General features: G+C 42.1%; 1 protein-coding gene across 1 annotated transcript in view; it reads left to right on the top strand.

Annotated features, from left to right (window-relative positions):
- LOC112249829 (glutamate receptor ionotropic, kainate 2-like) overlaps positions 1-23,665 on the top strand; it is a 174,923-nt gene that overhangs the window by 89,766 nt on the left and 61,492 nt on the right. Inside the window, exon 8 of the mRNA XM_042321472.1 lies at positions 19,775-19,918. Coding sequence (XP_042177406.1) covers positions 19,775-19,918 — 144 coding nt within the window. The remainder of the gene's footprint in view (positions 1-19,774; positions 19,919-23,665) is intronic.

Genomic DNA, 23,665 nt, shown 5'->3' with positions numbered 1-23,665 from the left:
GGGGGTGGCAGCATCATGTTGTGGGGGTGCTTTGCTACTGGAGTGACTGGTGCACTTCACAAAATAGATGGCGTCATGAGGAAAGAAAAATGATGTGGAAATATTGAAGCAACATCTCAAGACATCAGTCAGGAAGTTAAAGCTTGGTAGCAAATGGGTTTTCCAAATGGACAATGACCCCAAGCATACTTGTAAAGCTGTGGCAAAATGGCTTAAGGACAACAAAGTCAAGGTCTTGGAGTGGCCAGCGCAAAGCCCTGACCTCAATCCTATAGAAAATTTGTAGGCAGAACTGAAAAAGCGTGTGCGAGCAAGGAGACCTTAAAACCTGACTCAGTTACACCAGCTCTGTCAGGAGGACTGGGCCAAAATTCACCCAACTTATTGTGGGAAACTTGTGGAAGGCTACCTGAAACATTTGACCCAAGTCAAACAATTTAAAGGCAATGCTACCAAATACTAATTGAGTGTATGTAAACTTCTGACCCAGTGGGAATGTGATGAAAGAAAGAAATGCTGAAGTAAATTATTCTCTCTACTGTTATTCTGACATTTCACATTCTTAAAATAAAGTGGTGATCCTAACTGACCTAAGACCGGGCATTTTTACTTTGATTAAATGTCAGGAATTGTGAAAAACTGAGTTCAAATATATTTGACTAAGGTGTATGTAAACTTTCGACTTCAACTGTACATCATATTCAACAGTTTAGAGATTTCTGAGGCAGCTACTTTCCATGTTTTCAAAGTGATAGTACTGGCTTTATTCATATGGGCAGAGGATAACTCCAACATAATCATGTCCTGAAAGTATGCTAGCCATTTCCTTATATGAAGGTGGTGGCAACCAGCGTTGAACAACGGGTTTTTGGGCAGCAGTCAACCCAGTTGGCCAAACTTTTCACTGTTTCTCATTCAGCTGCATACTCAACAGCGGAATTGATTCTGGGGTGTAGTTTCATCAATCATGTCAGAGAGAAAATACTGTACAACACTTTCCTCCAAAACTCATAAACCTCAGGACAATCCCATATCCTATGTTCGTATGTGCCAAGTGTATGGAGGTTACATAGGTTGCATGAAATCTTACAAGTGGTGTCCACTACGAACTATGACAATGTTTAAAATGAATGAAATGGTGGTTTGGGTTCTTTAATGAGTGAAATATATTCTCCCAGACATTCTCCCAGTCAATAGCATCATCATCAACAGCCAAATTATCTACCCATGCTTTATCCATTGAAATATCTTTCTGCTTTAATAGTTGAAGATGAGAATAAATACGGTAGCAGACACAAAACAGACACATAACTGGAAAGACTGGTGGTAAATACACAAATGTAATGCAAGTTTACCATTACACTTCTGTCATTGTAACACATCAAACCTAATCTTTGGATGTTTGCCATTCCAAAGGTATTTACCTATGTGTTTATTAATCATTCCCCAATAGCCTACTGGGGGAAGGAGTGGAATCGTTATGCTCAGGAAACTGATATGTGGCAACACATTCACCTTTATGGAAACGACCCTAGTTTGTAAAGAAGCAGGTAACTTCTCCCAAATGGTTAAATCTCATTCAACCTCCTTGTACATTTTCTCATAATTAAACTTCACCAGACCATGCAGGGATGTTTGTATACCAATACCCAAATAAGTGAACTATGTTTTCATAGGAATTGTTGAGGGAAGTGAAACTTTCTTGGCCACTTCATTAAGCAATATTAATGCTGATTTTGTCCAATTTATCTTATACTCGGACAGCAACTTGAATTCTTCAAATATGGATAATAAAGATGAGATTGAATTCTGAATATAGGAGGAAGATTTTATCAGTATAAGAGAAGCAATTACATTCTGCCTTAGAGGTAGTGCTAACGGCTCTATTAACAGAATGTATAACGTTGAGGATAGGCCGTCCCCTTGTCGACATCCCCGAAAAATAGGGAATGGACCTGAGGGTATGAAAGCACTAGACACCATAGCAACAGGGTTAGCATATAACACACTAACCATATCGGTAACATTATTTTCCCAAAATGGCAGCCCACAAGTACTGCCATTCAAGCCTGTTAAAATGTATTTCTCGGCATCTATTGTTGAGACAGCACAGCACACGGTGTGTCCAATTGTTGTGTTTCATGTACTACCTGCATTAATCATCTGACATTGTCAGCTGCAAGGCGACCTCTCATAAAACCTGACTGGTACATCTGGTACATCTGGTACAGCTGAATCATCTTATGCAACTACTTTTCCATCTGTAACGCCAACATTTTTTTAATACCATTTTTGTTCAGAGTGAATTAAAGATATTGGAAGATAATTTGCACAATCTGTGTGATCTTTACCTTTCTTTGGCAGCAGAGAGATTAATGCAGAGTTAGTATGCTTATGAAAAAAAAACCTTGTCGATGGCTGGATGAATTGACTCCAATAATACTGGTCCTAAAATGACCCCAAAATGTAGTAACAGTTGAGGTGGAATGCCATCCGGTCCAGGTGATTTGTAGTAACAGTTGAGGTGGAATGCCATCCGGTCCAGGTGATTTGTAGTAACAGTTGAGGTGGAATGCCATCCGGTCCAGGTGATTTGTAGTAACAGTTGAGGTGGAATGCCATCCGGTCCAGGTGATTTGTAGTAACAGTTGAGGTGGAATGCCATCCGGTCCAGGTGATTTGTAGTAAATGTTGAGGTGGAATGCCATCCAGTCCAGGTGATTTGTAGTAAATGTTGAGGTGGAATGCCATCCGGTCCAGGTGATTTGTAGTAAATGTTGAGGTGGAATGCCATACGGTCCAGGTGATTTGTAGTCACAGTTGAGGTGGAATGCCATCCGGTCCAGGTGATCTGTAGTAAATGTTGAGGTGGAATGCCATCCGGTCCAGGTGATTTGTAGTAAATGTTGAGGTGGAATGCCATCCGGTCCACGTGATTGGTAGTAAATGTTGAGGTGGAATGCCATCCGGTCCAGGTGATTTGTAGTAACAGTTGAGGTGGAATGCCATCCGGTCCAGGTGATTTGTAGTAAATGTTGAGGTGGAATGCCATCCGGTCCAGGTGATTTGTAGTAAATGTTGAGGTGGAATGCCATCCGGTCCAGGTGATTTGTAGTAAATGTTGAGGTGGAATGCCATCCGGTCCAGGTGATTTGTAGTAACAGTTGAGGTGGAATGCCATCCGGTCCAGGTGATTTGTAGTAACAGGTGAGGTGGAATGCCTTCCGGTCCAGGTGATTTGTAGTAACAGTTGAGGTGGAATGCCATCCGGTCCAGGTGATTTGTAGTAACAGTTGAGGTGGAATGCCATCCGGTCCAGGTGATTTGTAGTAACAGGTGAGGTGGAATGCCTTCCGGTCCAGGTGATTTGTAGTAACAGTTGAGGTGGAATGCCATCCGGTCCAGGTGATTTGTAGTAACAGTTGAGGTGGAATGCCATCCGGTCCAGGTGATTTGTAGTAACAGGTGAGGTGGAATGCCATCCGGTCCAGGTGATTTGTAGTAACAGTTGAGGTGGAATGCCATCCGGTCCAGGTGATTTGTAGTAACAGGTGAGGTGGAATGCCATCCGGTCCAGGTGATTTGTAGTAAATGTTGAGGTGGAATGCCATCCGGTCCAGGTGATTTGTAGTAACAGATGAGGTGGAATGCCATCCGGTCCAGGTTATTTGTAGTAAATATTGAGGTGGAATGCCATCCGGTCCAGGTGATTTGTAGTAACAGTTGAGGTGGAATGCCATCCGGTCCAGGTGATTTGTAGTAACAGTTGAGGTGGAATGCCATCTGGTCCAGGTGATCTGTAGTAAATGTTGAGGTGGAATGCCATCCGGTCCAGGTGATTTGTAGTAACAGTTGAGGTGGAATGCCATCCGGTCCAGGTGATTTGTAGTAAATGTTGAGGTGGAATGCCATCCGGTCCAGGTGATTTGTAGTAAATGTTGAGGTGGAATGCCATCAGGTCCAGGTGATTTGCCCTTTTTAGCATCTTTCAGTGCTGACTCCAGTTCCTCTAATGAGATGGGTCGGCCCAGATCCGCAGATCGCTTCTCATCCAGTACGGGCAAATCAAGTTGATTGAAAAACTGCTTGCGTTTGTCTGGTTCAAACTGGATAGAAGATTTATATAATTCCTGGTAAAAAGACTGAAATGTTGCATTCATTTCCTGTGGATCAGAAAGTAAGCCTTTAGATGGGATTTGAATAGATTCTATAGAAGTACAAGATTCACTTGTTCAATTTTAAGACTAGAAGCCTGCTTGGTTTGCTCCCATTAAAATAATAGTTCTGCCTCATTCTATTCATGATGAACTCAGCTCTCCTCCTTAATAAATCATTCAGTTTCAGTTTAACCACCCTCAAATCATTGCTGACATTATTAGAGTAATTCCTTTTCAGATTCTGTTCAAGTCATTAAAAATGTTTCTCCGATAACTTGATTCTGTGATTCCTGACTTTATTGAGCTGAGATGCAAAATATATGTCTCTGATTAACCCTTTAGTAGCCATCCATGTAAAAATAAGTTTTGTTTTATTCACCTTAAAGCTCACATCGACTTGGGTAACCAGGGGATTATGCTCTGAAAGAGTCACAGGCAATATTTGTATTGGCGCAACGCATATACTTAGAGTCAGGGCGCAACTTTGGTTTCAGAAGTGAGGGAGACATCATTTTTAAAAATGTGTCTTATTTTCTTCAGTCGGATAAACACTCCAAAGAGCCTACATGACCGCTTGGAGGCTTCCGCATGGTCCTAATGCACGCCGTTGCCTCGTTTTATATCACATTCCAATGATAAAACTGGGGTGGACATAAATGCAATTATAATTTTTTTATTTCACCTTTATTTAACCAGGTAGGCTAGTTGAGAACAAGTTCTCATTTACAACTGCGACCTGGCCAAGATAAAGCAAAGCAGTTTGACACATACAGTAACACAGTGTTACACATGGAATAAACAAACATGCAGTCAATAATACAGTAGCAAAAAGGCTATATACAGTGTGTTCAAATGAGGTAAGATAAGGGAGGTAAGGCAATAAATAGGCCATGGTGGCGAAGTTGTTACAATATACCAATTAAACACTGGAGTGAAAAATGTGCAGAAGATGAATGTGCGAGTAGAGATACTGGGGTGCAAAGGAGCAAGATAAATAAATAAATACAGTATGGGGATGAGGTAGTCGGATGGGCTACGTACAGGTGAGGTGATATGTGAGCTCATCTGACAGCTGGTGCTTAAAACTAGTGAAGGAGATATGAGTCTCCAGCTTCAGTGATTTTTGCAGTTCGTTCCAGTCATTGGCAGCAGAGAACTGGAAAGGAAAGGCAGCCAAAGAGGCTTTGGGGGTGACCAGTGAGATATACCTGCTGGAGCACATGCTACGGGTGGGTGCTGTTATGGTGACCAGTGAGATATACCTGCTGGAGCACATGCTGCGGGTGGGTCCTCTTATGGTGATCAGTGAGATATACCTGCTGGAGCGCGTGCTACGGGTGGGTGCTGTTATGGTGATCAGTGAGCTGAGATAAGGCAGGACTTTACCTAGCAAAGACTTGTAGATTACCTGGAGCCAGTGGGTTTGGCGACGAGTATAAAGCAACGGCCAGCCAACGAGAGCGTACAGGTCTCAATGGTGGGTAGTGTATGGGGCTTTGGTGACAAAACGGATGGCACTGTGATAGACTGCATCCAATTTGTTAAGTAGAGAGTTAGTTGGAGGCTATTTTGTAGATGACATCGCCGAAGTCGAGGATCGGCAGGATGGTCAGTTTTACGAGGGTATGTTTGGCAGCATCAATGAAGGAGGCTTTTTTGCGGAATAGGAAGCCGATTCTAGATAGAATTTTGGATTGGAGATGCTTAATGTGAGTCTGGAAGGAGAGTTTACAGTCTAACCAGACACCTAGGTATTTGTAGTTGTTCACATATTCTAAGTCAGAACCGTCCAGAGTAGTGATGCTGGACAGTCGGGCAAGTGCGGGCAGCGATCGGTTGAAGAGCATGCATTTAGTTTACTTGCATTTAAGAGCAGTTAGAGGCCACGGAAGGAGAGTTGTATGGCATTGAAGCTCGCCTGGAGGTTAGTTAACACAGTGTCCAAAGAAGGGCCAGAAGTATACAGAATGGTGTCGTCTGCATAGAGGTGGATCGAATAATCACCAGCAGCAAGAGCGACATCATTGATGTATACAGAGAAGAGAGTCGGCCCAAGAATTCAACCCTGTGGCACCACCATAGAGACTGCCAGAGGTCTGGACAACAGGCCCTCTGATTTGACACACTGAACTCTATCAGAGAAGTAGTTGGTGAACCAGGCGAGGCAGTCATTTGAGAAACCAAGGCTGTTGAGTCTGAACATAAGAATGTGGTGATTGACAGATTCGAAAGCCTTGACCAGGTCGATAAATACGGCTGCACAGTATTGTCTCTTATCGATGGCGGTTATGATATTGTTCAGGACCTTGAGTGTGGCTGAGGTGCACCCATGACCAGCTCTGAAACCAGATTGCATAGTGGAGAAGGTACGGTGGGATTCTAAATGGTCGTTAATCTGTTTGTTAACTTGACTTTCGAAGACCCTAGAAAGGCAGGGTAGGATAGATATTCGTCTGTAGCAGTTTGGGTCTAGAGTGTCTCCCCCTTCGAAGAGGGGGATGATCGTGGCAGCTTTCCAGTCTTTGGGAATCTCAGACAATTCGAAAGAGAGGTTGAACAGGCTAGTAATAGGGGTTGCAACAATTTCAGCAGATAATTTTAGAACGAGAGGGTCCAGATTGTCTAGCCGGGCTGATATGTAGGGGTTCAGTTTTGCAGCTCTTTCAGAACATCAGCTATCTGGATTTGGGTGAAGGAGAAATTGGGGAGGCTTGGGCGAGTTGAAGTGGGGGATGCAGGGCAGTTGACCGGGGTAGGTGTAGCCAGGGCGAAAGCATAGCCAGCCATATAAAAATGCTTATTGAAATTCTCAATTATAGTGGATTTATAGGTGGTGTTTTCTAGCCTCAGTGCAGTGGGCTGCTAGGAGGTGTTCAAATTCTCCATGAACTTTACAGTGTCCCAGACCTTTTTTGAGTGTGTGCTACAGGATGCAATTTTCTGTTTGAAAAAGCTAGCCTTGGCTTTCCTAACTGCCTGTGTATATTGGTTCCTAACTTCCCTGAAAAGTTGCATATCACGGGGACTATTCGATTGTAATGCAGTACACCACAGGATGTTTTTGTGCTGGTCAAGGGCAGTCAGGTCTGGAGAGAACCCAGGGCTATATCTGTTCCTGGTTACAAAAAATTTGAATGGGGCATGTTTATTTAAAATGGTAAGTAAGTCACTTTTAAAGAATAACCAGGCATCCTCTACTGACGGGATGAGGTCAATATCCTTCCAGAATAACCGGGCCAGGTCGATTAGAAAGGCCTGCTCGCAGAAGTGTTTCAGGGAGAGTTTGACAGTGGTGAGGGGTGGTCGTTTGACCGCAGACCCTTTATGGATGCAGGCAATGAGGCAGTGATCGCTGAGATCTTGGTTGAAAAAAGCAGAGGTGTATTTGGAGGGCAAGTTGGTTAGGATGATATCTATGAGGGTGCCCGTGTTTACGGATTTGGGGTTGTACCTGGTAGGTTCATTGATAATTTGTGTGAGATTGAGGGCATCAAGCTTAGATTGTAGGATGGCTGGGGTGTTAAGCATGTCCCAGTTTAGGTCACCTAGCAGCACGAGCTCTGAAGATAGATGGGGGGGGCAATCAATTCACATATGGTGTCCAGAGCACAGCTGGGGGCAGAGGGTGGTCTATAGCAATCAGCAACGGTGAGAGACTTGTTCCTGGAAAGGTGGATTTTTAAAAGTAAAAGCTTGAATTGTTTGGGTACAGACCTGGATAGTAAGACAGAACTGGATAGTAAAGGCAGTAGATTGCAACTCCGCCCCCTTTGGCAGTTCTATCTTGTCGGAAAAGGTTATACTGTAGTTAGGGATGGAAATTTCAGGGTTTTTGGTGGTCTTCCTAAGCCAGGATTCAGACACGGCTAGGACATCCATGTTGACAGAGTGTGCTAAAACAATGAATGAAACACACTTAGAGAGAAGGCTTCTAATGTTAACATGCATGAAACCAAGGCTTTTGCGGTTACAGAAGTCAACAAATGAGAGCACCTGGGGATTAGGAGTGGAACTCGGCACTGCAGGGCCTGGATTAACCTCTACATCACCAGATGAACAGAGGAGGAGTAGGATAAGGGTACAGCTAAAGGCTATAATAACTGATTGTTTAGTACGTTCGGAACAGAGAGTAAAGGAAGAAGGTTTCTGTATGCGATGGAATAGATTCAAGGCATAATGTACAGACAAAGGTATGGTAGGATGTGAATACATTGGAGCTAAACCTAGGCATTGTGTGATGATGAGAGAGATATTGTCTCTAGAAACATTTAAACCAGCTGATCTCGCCGCATGTGTGGGAGGTGGAACTAACGGGTTGGCTGAGCCGTATTGAGGAGGGCTAGAGGCTCTACAGTGAAATAAGACATTATCACTAACCAGAACAGCAATGAACAAGGCATATTGACATTAGGGAGAGGCATGCGTAGCCGAGTGATCATAGGAGTCCAGTGAGTAGTTAGTCAGACAGCTAGCAGGCCAGGGCTAGAAAGCTAGCTGAAGGGACTTATAGGGACGTCGCGATGGAGGAAGTCTGTTATAGCCTCCTCGTGCGGTTACGTCGAATAGACCAGTCGTGATGGAGTAGTAGGGTTCCATGTAACAAAGGGGTTCAGTCCAATTGGCAAAATAGGTATAGTGGCCCAAGATATTGGCAGATGGATCTCTTCAGCTAACAGTCCAATATGCTCTAGACAGCTAGCGGGCCCCTGATAGCAGGCTAGCAGATGGGCATTCAGAGGACGTCGCGACGGAGGGGCCTGTTGGAGGAAAAAAAACCTCGGGCAGATTACGTCGGTAGTCCAGACGTGATGGATAAGCAGGTCTTCGTGTAGTAAAAGGGGTCCAAGCCAATTGGCAAAATAGGTATAGTGGCCCAAGAAATTGGCCGATGGACCTATTTCGCTAACAGTCCGATATGCTCTAGACAGCTAGCGGGCTGCGGCTAGCAGGCTAGCAGATGGGCATTCAGGGGACGTCATGACGTAGGAGCCAGTTGAATAACCCCCTCGGGCAGATTACGTCGGTAGTCCAGTCGTGAAGAAGCTCCGTACCGGCAGTAAAAGGGTTCCGGACCAATTGGCAAAATAGGTATTGCAGAGTGGCTGATGGACCTCTTCAGCTAGCCGGGAGATGGGCCTAGCACGGGCTAGCTCCAGGCTAATTGGTGCTTAATTCGGGACAGAGACAGTTAGCCGGGGGTAGCCACTCAGATTGCAGCTAGCTAGCTGTGATGATCCAGGTGAAAAGGTTGAGAGCTTGCAATGAGAATCTGGGGATATGAAGAGAAAATAGGTCCGTATGCTCTGGTTTGAATCGCATTGTGCAAATTGCCGAGAGTTTTCTGAGCTAAAGGTTAGCTGATGACCGCTAGCAGTGGTTGGGACACGACAGGATGAGGACAAAGACGTCTGACAGCTACGCCATCTTGGAAAACTCCAATGTAGGGGGGGCAGACCCCCCTCTTTGTTTCTGAGAAGCGTGACATCCACACAACATAGCTATGTAGTAGGTCTCCAGAACTTGGGCCTATCTCTCCTAAATAAAATCTATTCCAATCAGGTTATCCAAACAAAATAACTAGAAAGCAGAAAAAAATAAAGGCGATATAACCAAGAGAAATAACACTTGTGAAGCTGTGCAGCCAAACTTGAAAATAAAACCTGGCTACAGTGGTTTAGGGAAATAGGGACACAAGGACGTGGTTAATGTTAATCACCCAACCCCAACTAATCACGTTCCAACTTCAACATACCTCCATTTAAATATCAATAAAATGTTAGGTAGTCCAATGTTTGCTGCAAATCCAGGGATTGAAAAAGTGAAGACATTACCATATTTTATTAAATCTGGTACTTAATAATAATAATAATAAAATCAAATAAAGCATCCAAAGTAAAGTCAACAGCTGGAACTAGCCCCCAGCTCTAGCTAGCCAGCTAACTAAATGTTAGCTAGCCGCTTAGCTGTATCTTTAGCTCCCAGTTGCTCCCGTTTCATTCTGGGACTCCATGTCATCCTGCAGCTCAATATTAGGAAGGTATTTTTAATGTCTTGTACTCTCAGTGTATATGTATGTTGGTTCTGATCATAGGGAATAAGACTGTGACAAAGCGAGTGATGGGGAGCTTGAGGACAGCTAGAGTTAGAGTAAGGAAAATGTATTTAAGTGACACTCCACAATGATAAAATAATACAAAATACACATTTTTATTTAAACCACATTTTGAACCATTCAAATGGTATTTTGAGACACTAAAAACTGGCTTTGGCGCAGGCATTTACATTATTGTTACCTAAACCAATTACACATCATTTCTTATTTTCATTTTCAAGACCGTAAAAATTTGTATTTTGACTGGATAGCTGACAAAAAACCATCATCCTTTAATTTGGTTGTTTAATCTACACTAAAGGAAGGCAGGAGTTTCAGTTTCAATGGAACCACTGTTACAAAACGTACCCACACGTTTATCAAGAGGAGTGTTTGTGTATCGACCAGTTTCAATGGAACCACTGTTACAAAACGTACCCACACGTTTATCAAGAGGAGTGTTTGTGTATCGACCAGTTTCAATGGAACCACTGTTACAAAACGTACCCACACGTTTATCAAGAGGAGTGTTTGTGTATCGACCAGTTTCAATGGAACCACTGTTACAAAACGTACATACACGTTTATCAAGAGGAGTGTTTGTGTATCGACCAGTTTCAATGGAACCACTGTTACAAAACGTACCCACACGTTTATCAAGAGGAGTGTTTGTGTATCGACCAGTTTCAATGGAACCACTGTTACAAAACGTACCCACACGTTTATCAAGAGGAGTGTTTGTGTATCGACCAGTTTCAATGGAACCACTGTTACAAAACGTACCCACACGTTTATCAAGGGGAGTGTTTGTGTATCGACCAGTTTCAATGGAACCACTGTTACAAAACGTACATACACGTTTATCAAGAGGAGTGTTTGTGTATCGACCAGTTTCAATGGAACCACTGTTACAAAACGTACCCACACGTTTATCAAGAGGAGTGTTTGTGTATCGACCAGTTTCAATGGAACCACTGTTACAAAACGTACCCACACGTTTATCAAGGGGAGTGTTTGTGTATCGACCAGTTTCAATGGAACCACTGTTACAAAACGTACCCACACGTTTATCAAGAGGAGTGTTTGTGTATCGACCAGTTTCAATGGAACCACTGTTACAAAACGTACCCGTTTATCAAGAGGAGTGTTTGTGTATCGACCAGTTTCAATGGAACCACTGTTACAAAACGTACCCACACGTTTATCAAGAGGAGTGTTTGTGTATCGACCAGTTTCAATGGAACCACTGTTACAAAACGTACATACACGTTTATCAAGAGGAGTGTTTGTGTATCGACCAGTTTCAATGGAACCACTGTTACAAAACGTACCCACGCATGACAGAAACACGTTTATCAAGAGGAGTGTTTGTGTATCGACCAGTTTCAATGGAACCACTGTTACAAAACGTACCCACACGTTTATCAAGAGGAGTGTTTGTGTATCGACCAGTTTCAATGGAACCACTGTTACAAAACGTACCCACACGTTTATCAAGAGGAGTGTTTGTGTATCGACCAGTTTCAATGGAACCACTGTTACAAAACGTACCCACACGTTTATCAAGATGAATACGTTTATCAAGAGGAGTGTTTGTGTATCGACCAGTTTCAATGGAACCACTGTTACAAAACGTACCCACACGTTTATCAAGAGGAGTGTTTGTGTATCGACCAGTTTCAATGGAACCACTGTTACAAAACGTACCCACACGTTTATCAAGAGGAGTGTTTGTGTATCGACCAGTTTCAATGGCAAGAGACACCACTCTACATCTACAATTTACAAAAGAGCTTTGATATGGATGAAACGATACGTACAGAGGGTTCTGTCACAAAAGGTCATTTAAAAGGCAGTGGATGGTCAGATTGTCACTTTCAGGTTAGTCTATCAGCTGGTATCACTTTAGTTCATTGCTCTCTTGTAAAAGTGCTGATTCAAAAGCATTACGGTCATTTCTAGAATACACTGTCTGTTATCAGTGAGCTGAGTCATATGGATTGAGTTAAAAAGCCTTTGACATGGTAAAGCCTTTGACACGGTAAAGCCTTTGACATGGTATACACAAAAACATTGTTGCAGTTGCAACAGCACTAGCCCATAAAAATGCACGTTTACACACTGTACTGGGCGGGGCGGCAGGTAGCCTAGTGGTTAGAGCGCTGGACTTGTTACCGAAAGGTTGCAAGAGCTGAACAAGGCAGGCAGTTAACCCACTGTTCCTAGGCTGTCATTGTAAATAAGAAGTTGTTCTTTACTTACTTGCCTAGTTAAATAAAGGTAAAATAAAAAAAATGGCATGCTGCAAAATCGCTGCCAATTTTTACAACAAATACATAGCCACTTCAGTAGAGTTTTCCAGCTATGTGATTGTGACCACACACACAGTCCCCCTCTCCCCACACACACACAGTCCCCCTCTCCCCACACACACACAGTCCCCCTCTCCCCACACACACACAGTCCCCCTCTCCCCCCCCACACACACACAGTCCCCCTCTCCCCACACACACACAGTCCCCCCTCTCCCCACACACACACAGTCCCCCCTCTCCCCACACACACACAGTCCCCCCTCTCCCCACACACACACAGTCCCCCAGTCCCCCCTCTCCCCACACACACACAGTCCCCCTCTCCCCACACACACACACACACAGCCCCCCCCTCTCCCCACACACACACAGTCCCCCCTCCCCCACACACACACAGTCCAGTCCCCCCTCCCCACACACACAGTCCCCCTCTCTCCCCACACACACACAGTCCCCCCCTCTCCCCACACACACACAGTCCCCCCTCTCCCCACACACACACAGTCCCCCCTCTCCCCCACACACACACAGTCCCCCCTCCCCACCCAGTCCCCCTCTCCCCACACACACAGTCCCCCTCTCCCCCCACACGCTCCCCCTCTCCCCCACTCCCCACACCAGCAAACAAACACACAGGGGCAACAAAGAGACATACATATTGACAGGCTGTGTAGATAACACTGACCTCTCTCAAAGCTCTGGGGATAAAAGAATCAACAGGGATGGATGAATATCAGATCATCTGATCTGGGCTTTGACACCAGAGGGCTCAAACTCCAAAGCAACGCCGACAGTGGAAGACTGGCAGGGGGCTGAATGCTGACTCTGTCTCTTTTTACCCCATCCTTTCTGTCTCTTTTCCTCCTTTCCTCTCTTCTTATATCTCTGTCCTTCTGTCTTTCTTGCTCTCTGTCTCTCCCTCCTTCCCTCCCTCTCTATTGCTATTGCTCCCTCTTTTCCCCTATCTCTCTCCCTCCTTCCCTCCCTCCCTCTCTATTGCTATTGCTCCCTCTTTTCCCCTATCTCTCTCCCTCCCCCTCTCTCCTCTCTTCTCGAGCTGTCTGTCAGATAACACATGGGATTCTTTGTGCCCAGAGAGATAAACTAGAAAAGGAGAGTAGCAGAGTTGTGCCGAGGCTGAGACGACCCCCTGCTGTTCACCCCGGCCTTCTGCCTGACCCTCCTCTGACAGATCCATTTACACTGACAGCTCGAAAGGAGCTACGCCCTCAATAGCTTCAGTTAAATTGGAGTTTGGAAGTGGATGATTTCAATAGTTCATATGATATGGCAGAGGCGGGAGGGAAATATCTAAACGGGATCCTTGGGAAATCCCAACTCTGACGCCACCCCATTGAAGTTGAAATGTAAAATGTCTAAGGTAAGGGTTAGGGTTAGGTAAGGGATATAGTTAAGGTTAGGGTTAGGGTAAGGGTAGGGTTATGGTTTATCATGTATAAAATGAAATTAGACACGATAAAGGTTAGTTAGCAGTAAACCCAACAGCACTTTTCAAAAAACAAGGGAGAGCATAGATGTCATGTAAAGAATGATCTCTATTCAGAAATTATTCAGCTTGCATTCAGAATCAAACCATAATTCCCTGAAATCAATACGCTCAGTCTCTGAATCACAAATGAAAACGATAAGTCACATATTTGTTTTAGTTCAGAAACAATGTCTGTCTTCCAATGAAAGTAACTGTTCAATTCAGATCATTCCAAAACCAAAAGAAATCACAAATAAGCAAAACATCCAAATAATCCAACTGTGAGAAATGAAACAAGTATTGATTTGACCTCTTCACTTGATAGTCTTCATAATAATCCAAAGGAATGAAAAGTCCACATAGAAAACCCCCCAAACATATAAGTAGGCCTTTTTTAAACTATACAGTAAACCCCAAGTATTTTTAACTACACAGTAAACCCCAAGTCTTTTTAACTATACAGTAAACCCCAAGTATTTTTAACTACACAGTAAACCCCAAGTCTTTTTAACTATACAGTAAACCCCAAGTCTTTTTAACTATACAGTAAACCCCAAGTCTTTTTAACTTCACAGTAAACCCCAAGTCTTTTTAACTATACAGTAAACCCCAAGTCTTTTTAACTACACAGTAAACCCCAAGTCTTTTTAACTATACAGTAAACCCCAAGTCTTTTAACTATACAGTAAACCCCAAGTCTTTTTAACTATACAGTAAACCCCAAGTCTTTTTAACTATACAGTAAACCCCAAGTCTTTTTAACTATACAGTAAACCCCAAGTCTTTTTAACTATACAGTAAACCCCAAGTCTTTTTAACTATACAGTAAACCCCAAGTCTTTTTAACTATACAGTAAACCCCAAGTCTTTTTAACTACACAGTAAACCCCAAGTCTTTTTAACTACACAGTAAACCCCAAGTCTTTTTAACTACACAGTGAACCCCAAGTCTTTTTAACTACACAGTAAACCCCAAGTCTTTTTAACTACACAGTAAACCGCAAGTATGTTTAACTATACAGTAAACCCCAAGTCTTTTTAACTATACAGTAAACCCCAAGTCTTTTTAACTATACAGTAAACCCCAAGTCTTTTTAACTATACAGTAAACCCCAAGTCTTTTTAACTATACAGTAAACCCCAAGTCTTTTTAACTATACAGTAAACCCCAAGTCTTTTTAACTATACAGTAAACCCCAAGTCTTTTTAACTACACAGTAAACCCCAAGTCTTTTTAACTATACAGTAAACCCCAAGTCTTTTTAACTATACAGTAAACCCCAAGTCTTTTTAACTATACAGTAAACAAGTCTTTTTAACTAACAGTAAACCCCAAGTCTTTTTAACTATACAGTAAACCCCAAGTCTTTTTAACTATACAGTAAACCCCAAGTCTTTTTAACTATACAGTAAACCCCAAGTCTTTTTAACTATACAGTAAACCCCAAGTCTTTTTAACTACACAGTAAACCCCAAGTCTTTTTAACTATACAGTAAACCCCAAGTCTTTTTAACTATACAGTAAACCCCAAGTCTTTTTAACTATACAGTAAACCCCAAGTCTTTTTAACTATACAGTAAACCCCAAGTCTTTTTAACTATACAGTAAACCCCAAGTCTTTTTAACTATACAGTAAACCCCAAGTCTTTTTAACTACACAGTAAACCCCAAGTCTTTTTAACTACACAGTAAACCCCAAGTCTTTTTAACTACACAGTAAACCCCAAGTCTTTTTAACTATACAGTAAACCCCAAGTCTTTTTAACTACACAGTAAACCCCAAGTCTTTTTAACTATACAGTAAACCCCAAGTCTTTTTAACTACACAGTAAATCCCCAAGTCTTTTTAACTACACAGTAAACCCCAAGTCTTTTTAACTATACAGTAAACCCCAAGTCTTTTTAACTATACAGTAAACCCCAAGTCTTTTTAACTATACAGTAAACCCCAAGTCTTTTTAACTACACAGTAAACCCCAAGTCTTTTTAACTACACAGTAAACCCCAAGTCTTTTTAACTACACAGTAAACCCCAAGTCTTTTTTTAAACTACACTGTACATCCCAAGGCTTTTTTTAAACTACACTGTAAACCCCAAGCTTTTTAAACTATACAGTAAACCCCAAGGCTTTTTAAACTACACTGTGAACCCCAAGTCAATTTTAACTCAAATGCAGTGTGCTCTACCGCAGGTAGATTTTTGGAATTGCTTTGAATATCTGTGTTTCTGCATGTACATTGAGTGATTGATTGATTTATCTTATGCTACACAAAGATAAAATTAAATCAATTTTAAACATAACTAATCCAGTAATTTCATTTGATTTTATGCACCTGTTACTGAAATGGTTGTTCCAGTTTAAATGGCGTAGGTAGTCTCCTCACACTGTTCGTAAACCTGGCAGTCAGTATGAAAGCAGGTTGCGGGTGAATAGAAACGGTTGAATATCTTAACTCTGGCTGGATTCCAATTGGAATTACACATAATTTTGGAAGCCAGTATAATGTAACTTGCAGGTAGGGTTGCAAAATTCTGGAAAATGTCCCTGATTTTCTAGAAATCCCTATTGGAAAGAGGTTTGCAACCCAACTTGCAAGCCTGATGCCTGTAAACCATGTGTTTCATGGCCACTGTATTAGGTTAAAGCTAGGCCTCAAAATAAGGCCTTATGAGATCTTTAATGTACTGTCATAAAGAGTGTAACTGTAATGATAACATTCGCCTAGGAACTCTTGGTGAAGGCCACAGGACTGAAAACAAATACAGTCATGGGTGGTAACTCTACAAGTCACTCAGAAAGGCAAGGCACACTTGGAAATTATATTGGAGGCGTGGCTTAGTGGGGGGGGGGGGATGACTCAAAATGTTTATGCTGACACAACTCAAATCTGGACCCCCTACAGCACAGGTGTCATACTAACTTCACAGAGGGCAGAGTGTCTGTTGGTTTTCGCTCCGCCCTCCATACTGGATTGATGAATTAAGGTTGACTATTTAATTAGTAAGGAACTCCGCTCACCTGGTTTTCTAGGTCTTAATTGAAAGGAAATAACAAAAACCTGCAGACACTAGGCCCTCCATGGAATGAGTTTGACAACCCTGCCCTGCAAGATCACAGTGACTCTATCGGTTTGATTAATGAATACAAAATCACTTTAAGAAGTAACTGTACTCAGATATAGTAAGTGCAATGGGTTTCCTCAGAAGTTTTGAGTAATGACAGCACATTGGGGTTTACACTGTATAAACAGTTTCCTAGTTACGAAACTGTCTGACTACAACCTGTAGACAAGATGGCTTCCTTCCACTCAAACCAGGAAGTGAATATGGATGTGGCTATGGAGTGCCTGTGTTGGAACTCACAACGTGTTCTCATAACAAGTAACCATAACAGCTTCCGACTGGGCACAGACGTAATTTCAACATCTAGTTGATTCAACTTAAAATCAACAAACATTTTAACCATGTCTTTGGATTTAAGTTAAAAGTTGGGTGGAAAAAAATAAGATATTCCCTTACGTTGATGACTTTTTGAAAATCCAATCAGTTTTCCACATCATTACATATCATTTTTGTTGTTGAAATTACATTTTACAAATACACATTTTTTTTTCTCCCCAATTTTAGTGTCTAATTGTTGTAGTATCTACTATCTTGTCTCATCGCTACAACTCCCATACGGGCTCGGGAGAGACGAAGGTTGAAAGTCATGCGTCCTCCGATACACAAACCAACCTAGCCGCACTGCTTCTTAACACAGCATGCATTCAACCCGGAAGCCAGCCGCACCAATGTGTCAGAGGAAACACCTGGCAACCATGGTTAGCGTGCACTGCGCCCAGCCCGCCACAGGAGTCGCTGGTGCGCGATGAGACAAGGACATCCCTACCGACCAAGCCCTCCCTAACACGGACGACACTAGGCCAATTGTGCGTCGCCCCATGGACCTCCCGGTCGCAGCCGGTTACGACAGAGCCTGGGCGCGAACCCAGAGTCTCTGATGGCCCTTAACCACTGCGCCACCCAGGAGGCCTTATTACATGGAAATCCAATCAGTTTTTGCCCAGTGGGTTGTTAGTTACAACGTCTACTTCAGCCCTAAAAAGATACGCACCACAAATCTGGAAATCACATGGTGCTTCTCTCTTCCATTCATTTTAGATTGAGGCGTACAGCTGGATTGAGAAACTATCATTTTGAAGTGTCATGTTGTCACTTTAAATATCAAGATGAAATCAGACACAATCATCCTGATTTGGTCCCACAATCAGACAAGATCATATTTGCAATAGCACATAATTTACCTCTGTAGTGTATCTCCCCATCTAGGAGGATACATGGACAAAGTATTACTCAGAGAGGGAACATGATAGCGTGCCCACATTGCATCTACTTAGTGTGTTGTTTTGGAGTGGAGCTGACTGACACTGTAGCCCGTGTGCCATCTGCAGCAGCGCCCGCTCTGCCCTCGCTCTCCAGGGAGTGGGCCCAGCTATCAGGAGCCATTAGTCTCCACAGTTACAGGCTGACCGGCCAGAGAGAGCTTCTCTCATTGGATGCGACACCGACTGGGCTATTCTAAAGGCTGTGGTTGGCTGGATAATCTTCTCTAGTCTTTACTCTCTCTTATACTGAGAGATAGTCCTCCTAAAGATATGCAGAGGGAAGTGGATGATTCAGCCGCTCTTTGTTTTCTTCTTGTTTACTCATGTTACACATTTGCAGCTAAGAGCTGAATTGCAGTTAACTGTATACAGTACATAGCCCGTGAAGTCCTACAATTTATTTAAATAATCCAGGTTGCCCACATAGACATGTGGCTGGAAGCACAAGAATACAGTACATTCATTACGATGCAGTTTATTTGACGATGTCATTTGCTCATGTCCCTCTCACTTAAATAGATGTATGATTCAGTGAATGTAATGGAATCATTTGCTGACGGAATAAGTATGTCATTATGTTTCTTGAGGGATGCTTCAAGATGTCATAATGTTCCAGCTACATCACAATACCAAGGGAGCCCATCAATTATTGGCTTTTATGAAGTATAAATATTCAGACATCATAATGGCCTGGATGAAGTAGGCCTACAGGCACTTGCAGACAGAAGTGACAGGCGTGGTGGCCCATTCATTTTCAATGAATCCAATTCTATCCAGAAAGAAAGGTTGGAGGTGCTCGGGCCCTTGGAAGCTGCTCAGCCGAGGCAAGGAAATAGGATTCTGCTCTATTTTTTGAAGCGGTGCCATCTTTGTTGAGCAGGACAAGCTAACTTGCCACTCTAGCAAATCATTGTTTTCTAATCTATTTTTGGGTTTATGATTTGTGTTGGATGTAAATACTTTTTTATGCATGTTTATGATGTTATAGCGATTCACTTTGCGCACATCGATAATGTTTGTTTATTTAGTTGCTATGGTCACCGTCGACTGTCGCCCTTGTGTGTGAAGGCATTAGCCACTTTGACTAGAGGGACAAGTGGGTACTCAGCAAACATCCATAGCCCATAGCTCTGTGTCTGTACAGCTCTTAATAATGATCCGATGTCATAATGCCTCATATGATGTAATCATGCTCTGACATAACAATGCTCTTTATTTTGATGTAACCTTTTACACAGGTTGTCTCATGGAGATTTAATCAAATCTCTTTTGCAAGAGAAACCTTTTGTCTCATGATGTAATAACGCTCTGACAATCACAACTACCTCTGTGCAGACGGACGCAGCGCTGATGTTCGACGCGGTGCACGTTGTGGCTGTGGCGGTGCAGCAGTCGCAGCAGATCACCGTCAGCTCGCTGCAGTGCAACCGCCACAAACCCTGGCGCTTCGGGGGGCGCTTCATCAGCCTCATCAAAGAGGTACCGTAGTGCAAAATGTTCAAGTTTCATTGACATACAGTATATGATGAATTGAGTTACTATGACTTCATGCAATCAAGCCATACTGTGTGCTATAGTAGCATACACAACGTCAAATATACGGAGTATCTTTCATATATTCCTCCGAGTGTCTTCTATTCATTTGAATCCCATGCCCTTTGAGACAGCTTTACCTATAAAGCACTGTGTACACATATTATTCATTCTGTTGCGCTGTAGCATTGTCAACACATACTGTACATGTTTGGCATGACAATGAATGAACACTGAGAGGAGTTAGCTAAAGCACAAACCGACTGGACCACCCAGCTACCAGCAGCATCCCTGTTTGACCCAACAAACCCTGAACTCTCGGACAGGAAACCAGGGGACAGTTCCATTTAAAATCAGTCAATTCAGGTGACACACTGGGCCTTTTCTAATCACCCCCTGGGTTAATGGAGCAGACCCCCCCCCCCACATCTTCTGCTGAACACACCCCCTTTTCACCTTCAGTGGGTAATATATGCACCGTGTGAATCTATGGCTGTGTTATCCTTTTTGTGTATGTGACGACATACCTGTGAGTGTAGATGCAGGTGTGTGTGTTACTATCCTGTGCCCTCCCTAATTATTGGGACAGTGAAGCTATTTTTCTTCTTTTGGCTCTATACTTCAACAGTTTAGATTTGAAATCAAACAACGACTGTGAGGTTAAAATGCTGACTGTCAGCTCTAACTTGAGGGGATTTTCATCCATATCGGGTGAACCGTTTAGAAATATCAGCACTTTACAGGGGAGAAGTCTGTTGAAACTCCTAACCCAATTTTGTTACACTCAAAAGAGGCGTGGAGGACATTACACAAGATATGTGGAATTTCACATCTTAAAGGATACTCATCACTGAGGCACAATCCGAGGCTACAGATAGGAGGGAAGTCTGTGTACTGAAAATGATGGCCAATGAAAGGAATTCATACTATAGGTGATCTGTACAACAAAGAGGTTTCAATGTCGTACTCAGATTTGGTACAACGATATGATGTGGGAGACAAGGGACATTTCTGGAAATATGAGTTTGAATGTTTGTTAACCGGCTATCAACAAAATCCAGGAAATAACCCAATAGCGGAGTATTTGGAATTACCCAAACTTAAAGCAGAATTATTTTACTCAATATTTAGCCATCTGCAGAGTAAAGACTGGAAAAACTTTTGAACAATATGGCAAACTGACTTTAAGTGTGAAATTGAGGATGATACCTGGTAGAAGATCTTGTCCAGCTCAGGCAGGAACATAAGGGAAGCCAGGAGGAGACTTACTCAATATAAGATTCTACATAGGTTTTATTGGACCCCAACAAGGCTTCATAAAATGAGTCTGACCAACATTTCTCTGTGTTGGAAAAGCCAAAAAGACACTGGGACATTTTAACACACAGTATGCGAATGTACATTATTGCTACCTTTCTGGAAGGATGTTTTGAAATATCTGAAGGAATGGTTGTGGTTAACAATTCTAGTTTCCCCGAGAATATGCCTCCTGGGCATTAGAACAGAGTTAACTAATGTAACAAATTTGGATTTTGTGTAAAGTACTTAAGTAAAAAAGTACTACCTAAGTAGTTTTTGGGGGTATCTGTACTGTACTTTACTTTACTATTTATATTTTTGACAACTTTTACTTCACTACATTCCTAAAGAAAATAATGTACTTTTTACTCCATTCATTTTCCCTGACACCCAAAAGTACTCATTACATTTAAAAAGGATTTTAGGATCGCAAAAAGGATTTTAGGATCGCCTAAAATGACATACCCAAATCTAACTGCCTGTAGCTCAGGACCTGAAGCAAGAATATGCGTATTATTGATACCATTTGAAAGGAAACACTTTGAAGTTTGTGGGAATGTGAAATTAATGTAGGAGAATACAACACATTAGATCTGAAAAAAGATAATACAAACAAAATAACATGTGTTTTTATTTTTGTTCCATCATCTTTAAAATGCAAATACTTTCAGATAGGAATCTAGGTGAAATTTAGATTTTGACCACCAGATGGCAGCAGTGTGTGTGCAAAGTTTCAGACTGATCCAGTGAAGAATTACATTACTGCACAATATTTTGTATCAAGTCTGCCAGGAATATGCCCAAATGTGTCGAATTGGTCAATTGATACCTTTTCAAGGTCATAACTACAGAGAACATACAAAAATGTTATGGTAATAAGAAAATGTAAGTTTACACACTCCCAGGAATGTCATACATGATGGATCACTAGCAGATACACTAACTTTCACACATCCAGATGGCCGGGGGTTTTCTCAAACAAAACTATGCTATGCAAATCAGAGCAAGATTACTGAATGTAAGTACATTATTTACCTTCAGAGGAGAATGTATCAAACCAGTTTCCATGATAAAAGTGTTTTGTTGTTGTACTCTCTCCTCAAACAATAGCATGGTATTTTTCACTGTAATAGCTACTGTTAATTGGACACTACAGTTAGATTAACAATAATTTAAGCTTTCTGCCCATATAAGACATGTCGATGTCCCAGAAAGTTGGCTGTTGTATACAACGTCATTTTTGTCACATTAGTGCACGTTAGCAACAACCGTCCCAGTTTAGGGACACCCATCCTGTAAAGGTTAATTAAGAGGACAGGAAAATGGTCCAATTCACACACTTATCAAGAGAACATCCCTGGTCCTCCCTACTGCCTCTGATCTGGCGGACTTACTAAACACAAATGCTCCGTTTGTAAATTATGTATGAGTGTTGGAGTGTGCCCCTGGCTATCTGTAAAATAACATTTTAAAAATTGTGCCGTCTGGTTTGAGGAATTTATAAGGAATTTGAAATGATTTATACTTTTACTTTGATACTTAAGAATATATATAAAAAAATAATTTTTGACTTTTACTCAAGTAGTATTTTACTGGATGACATTCAATTTTACTTGAGTCATTTTCTATTAAGGTATCTTTATATTTACTCAATTATGAGAATTGTCTACTTTTCCCACCACTGATCACTGTTGGTATGGTTACAGCAGCTAGAGTAATCCTTAGAATTTGGAAGGGTTATGCCACTCCTACTTTGAAACCGTGGATAGATTCAATGTTGGAGGTAACATCGCATGAACAAATGCTTTCTAGGATCACTGGTAGAAACAACAATTCTAGAATCTGGACACATTTTATTTGTCGTGTAGTTTCTATGACTGGGAGGTGATGACTATTGCTTGTGAACCCATTTAGGTCTGTATTACAGTTTTGTTTGTTTGTAATAAATACAACTTTGTATAACAAAACAAATACAAAATATATGTCCCCACATTTTAGAGAATCAAAGGTATTGGGACAAATTCACTTGTGTGTGTTAAAGTAGTAAAAAAAATAGTGTTTAAATAATGTATTGTCATTTTGGAATCTGCACTTAAACCTCATAGTCATTGTTTGATTTCAAATCCAAAGTACAGAGCCAACAGAATAAAACATTTTTACTGTCCCAATAATTACAGAGGACACTGTGTGTGTGTGTGTGTGTGTGTGTGTGTGTGTGTGTGTGTGTGTGTGTGTGGTCCTATCACGCATAATAGAGACAGATGTAAGGAAGACATCTCTACCTGTCTGCATAACCATATCTCGGCGTGTGTCTATATCAACGCCCTGTTACATCTCTCGAACGCCAGTCACTAAGGTCAGCCATTCGCTTTGCAGACGAGAGCGCTTTCATTG

The sequence above is a fragment of the Oncorhynchus tshawytscha genome, linkage group LG05 (assembly GCF_018296145.1).
Source record: "Oncorhynchus tshawytscha isolate Ot180627B linkage group LG05, Otsh_v2.0, whole genome shotgun sequence".
Taxonomy (NCBI): domain Eukaryota; kingdom Metazoa; phylum Chordata; class Actinopteri; order Salmoniformes; family Salmonidae; genus Oncorhynchus; species Oncorhynchus tshawytscha.
Note: the sequence above shows the minus strand (reverse complement) of the source record. Positions and strands in the feature narration are given on the sequence as shown.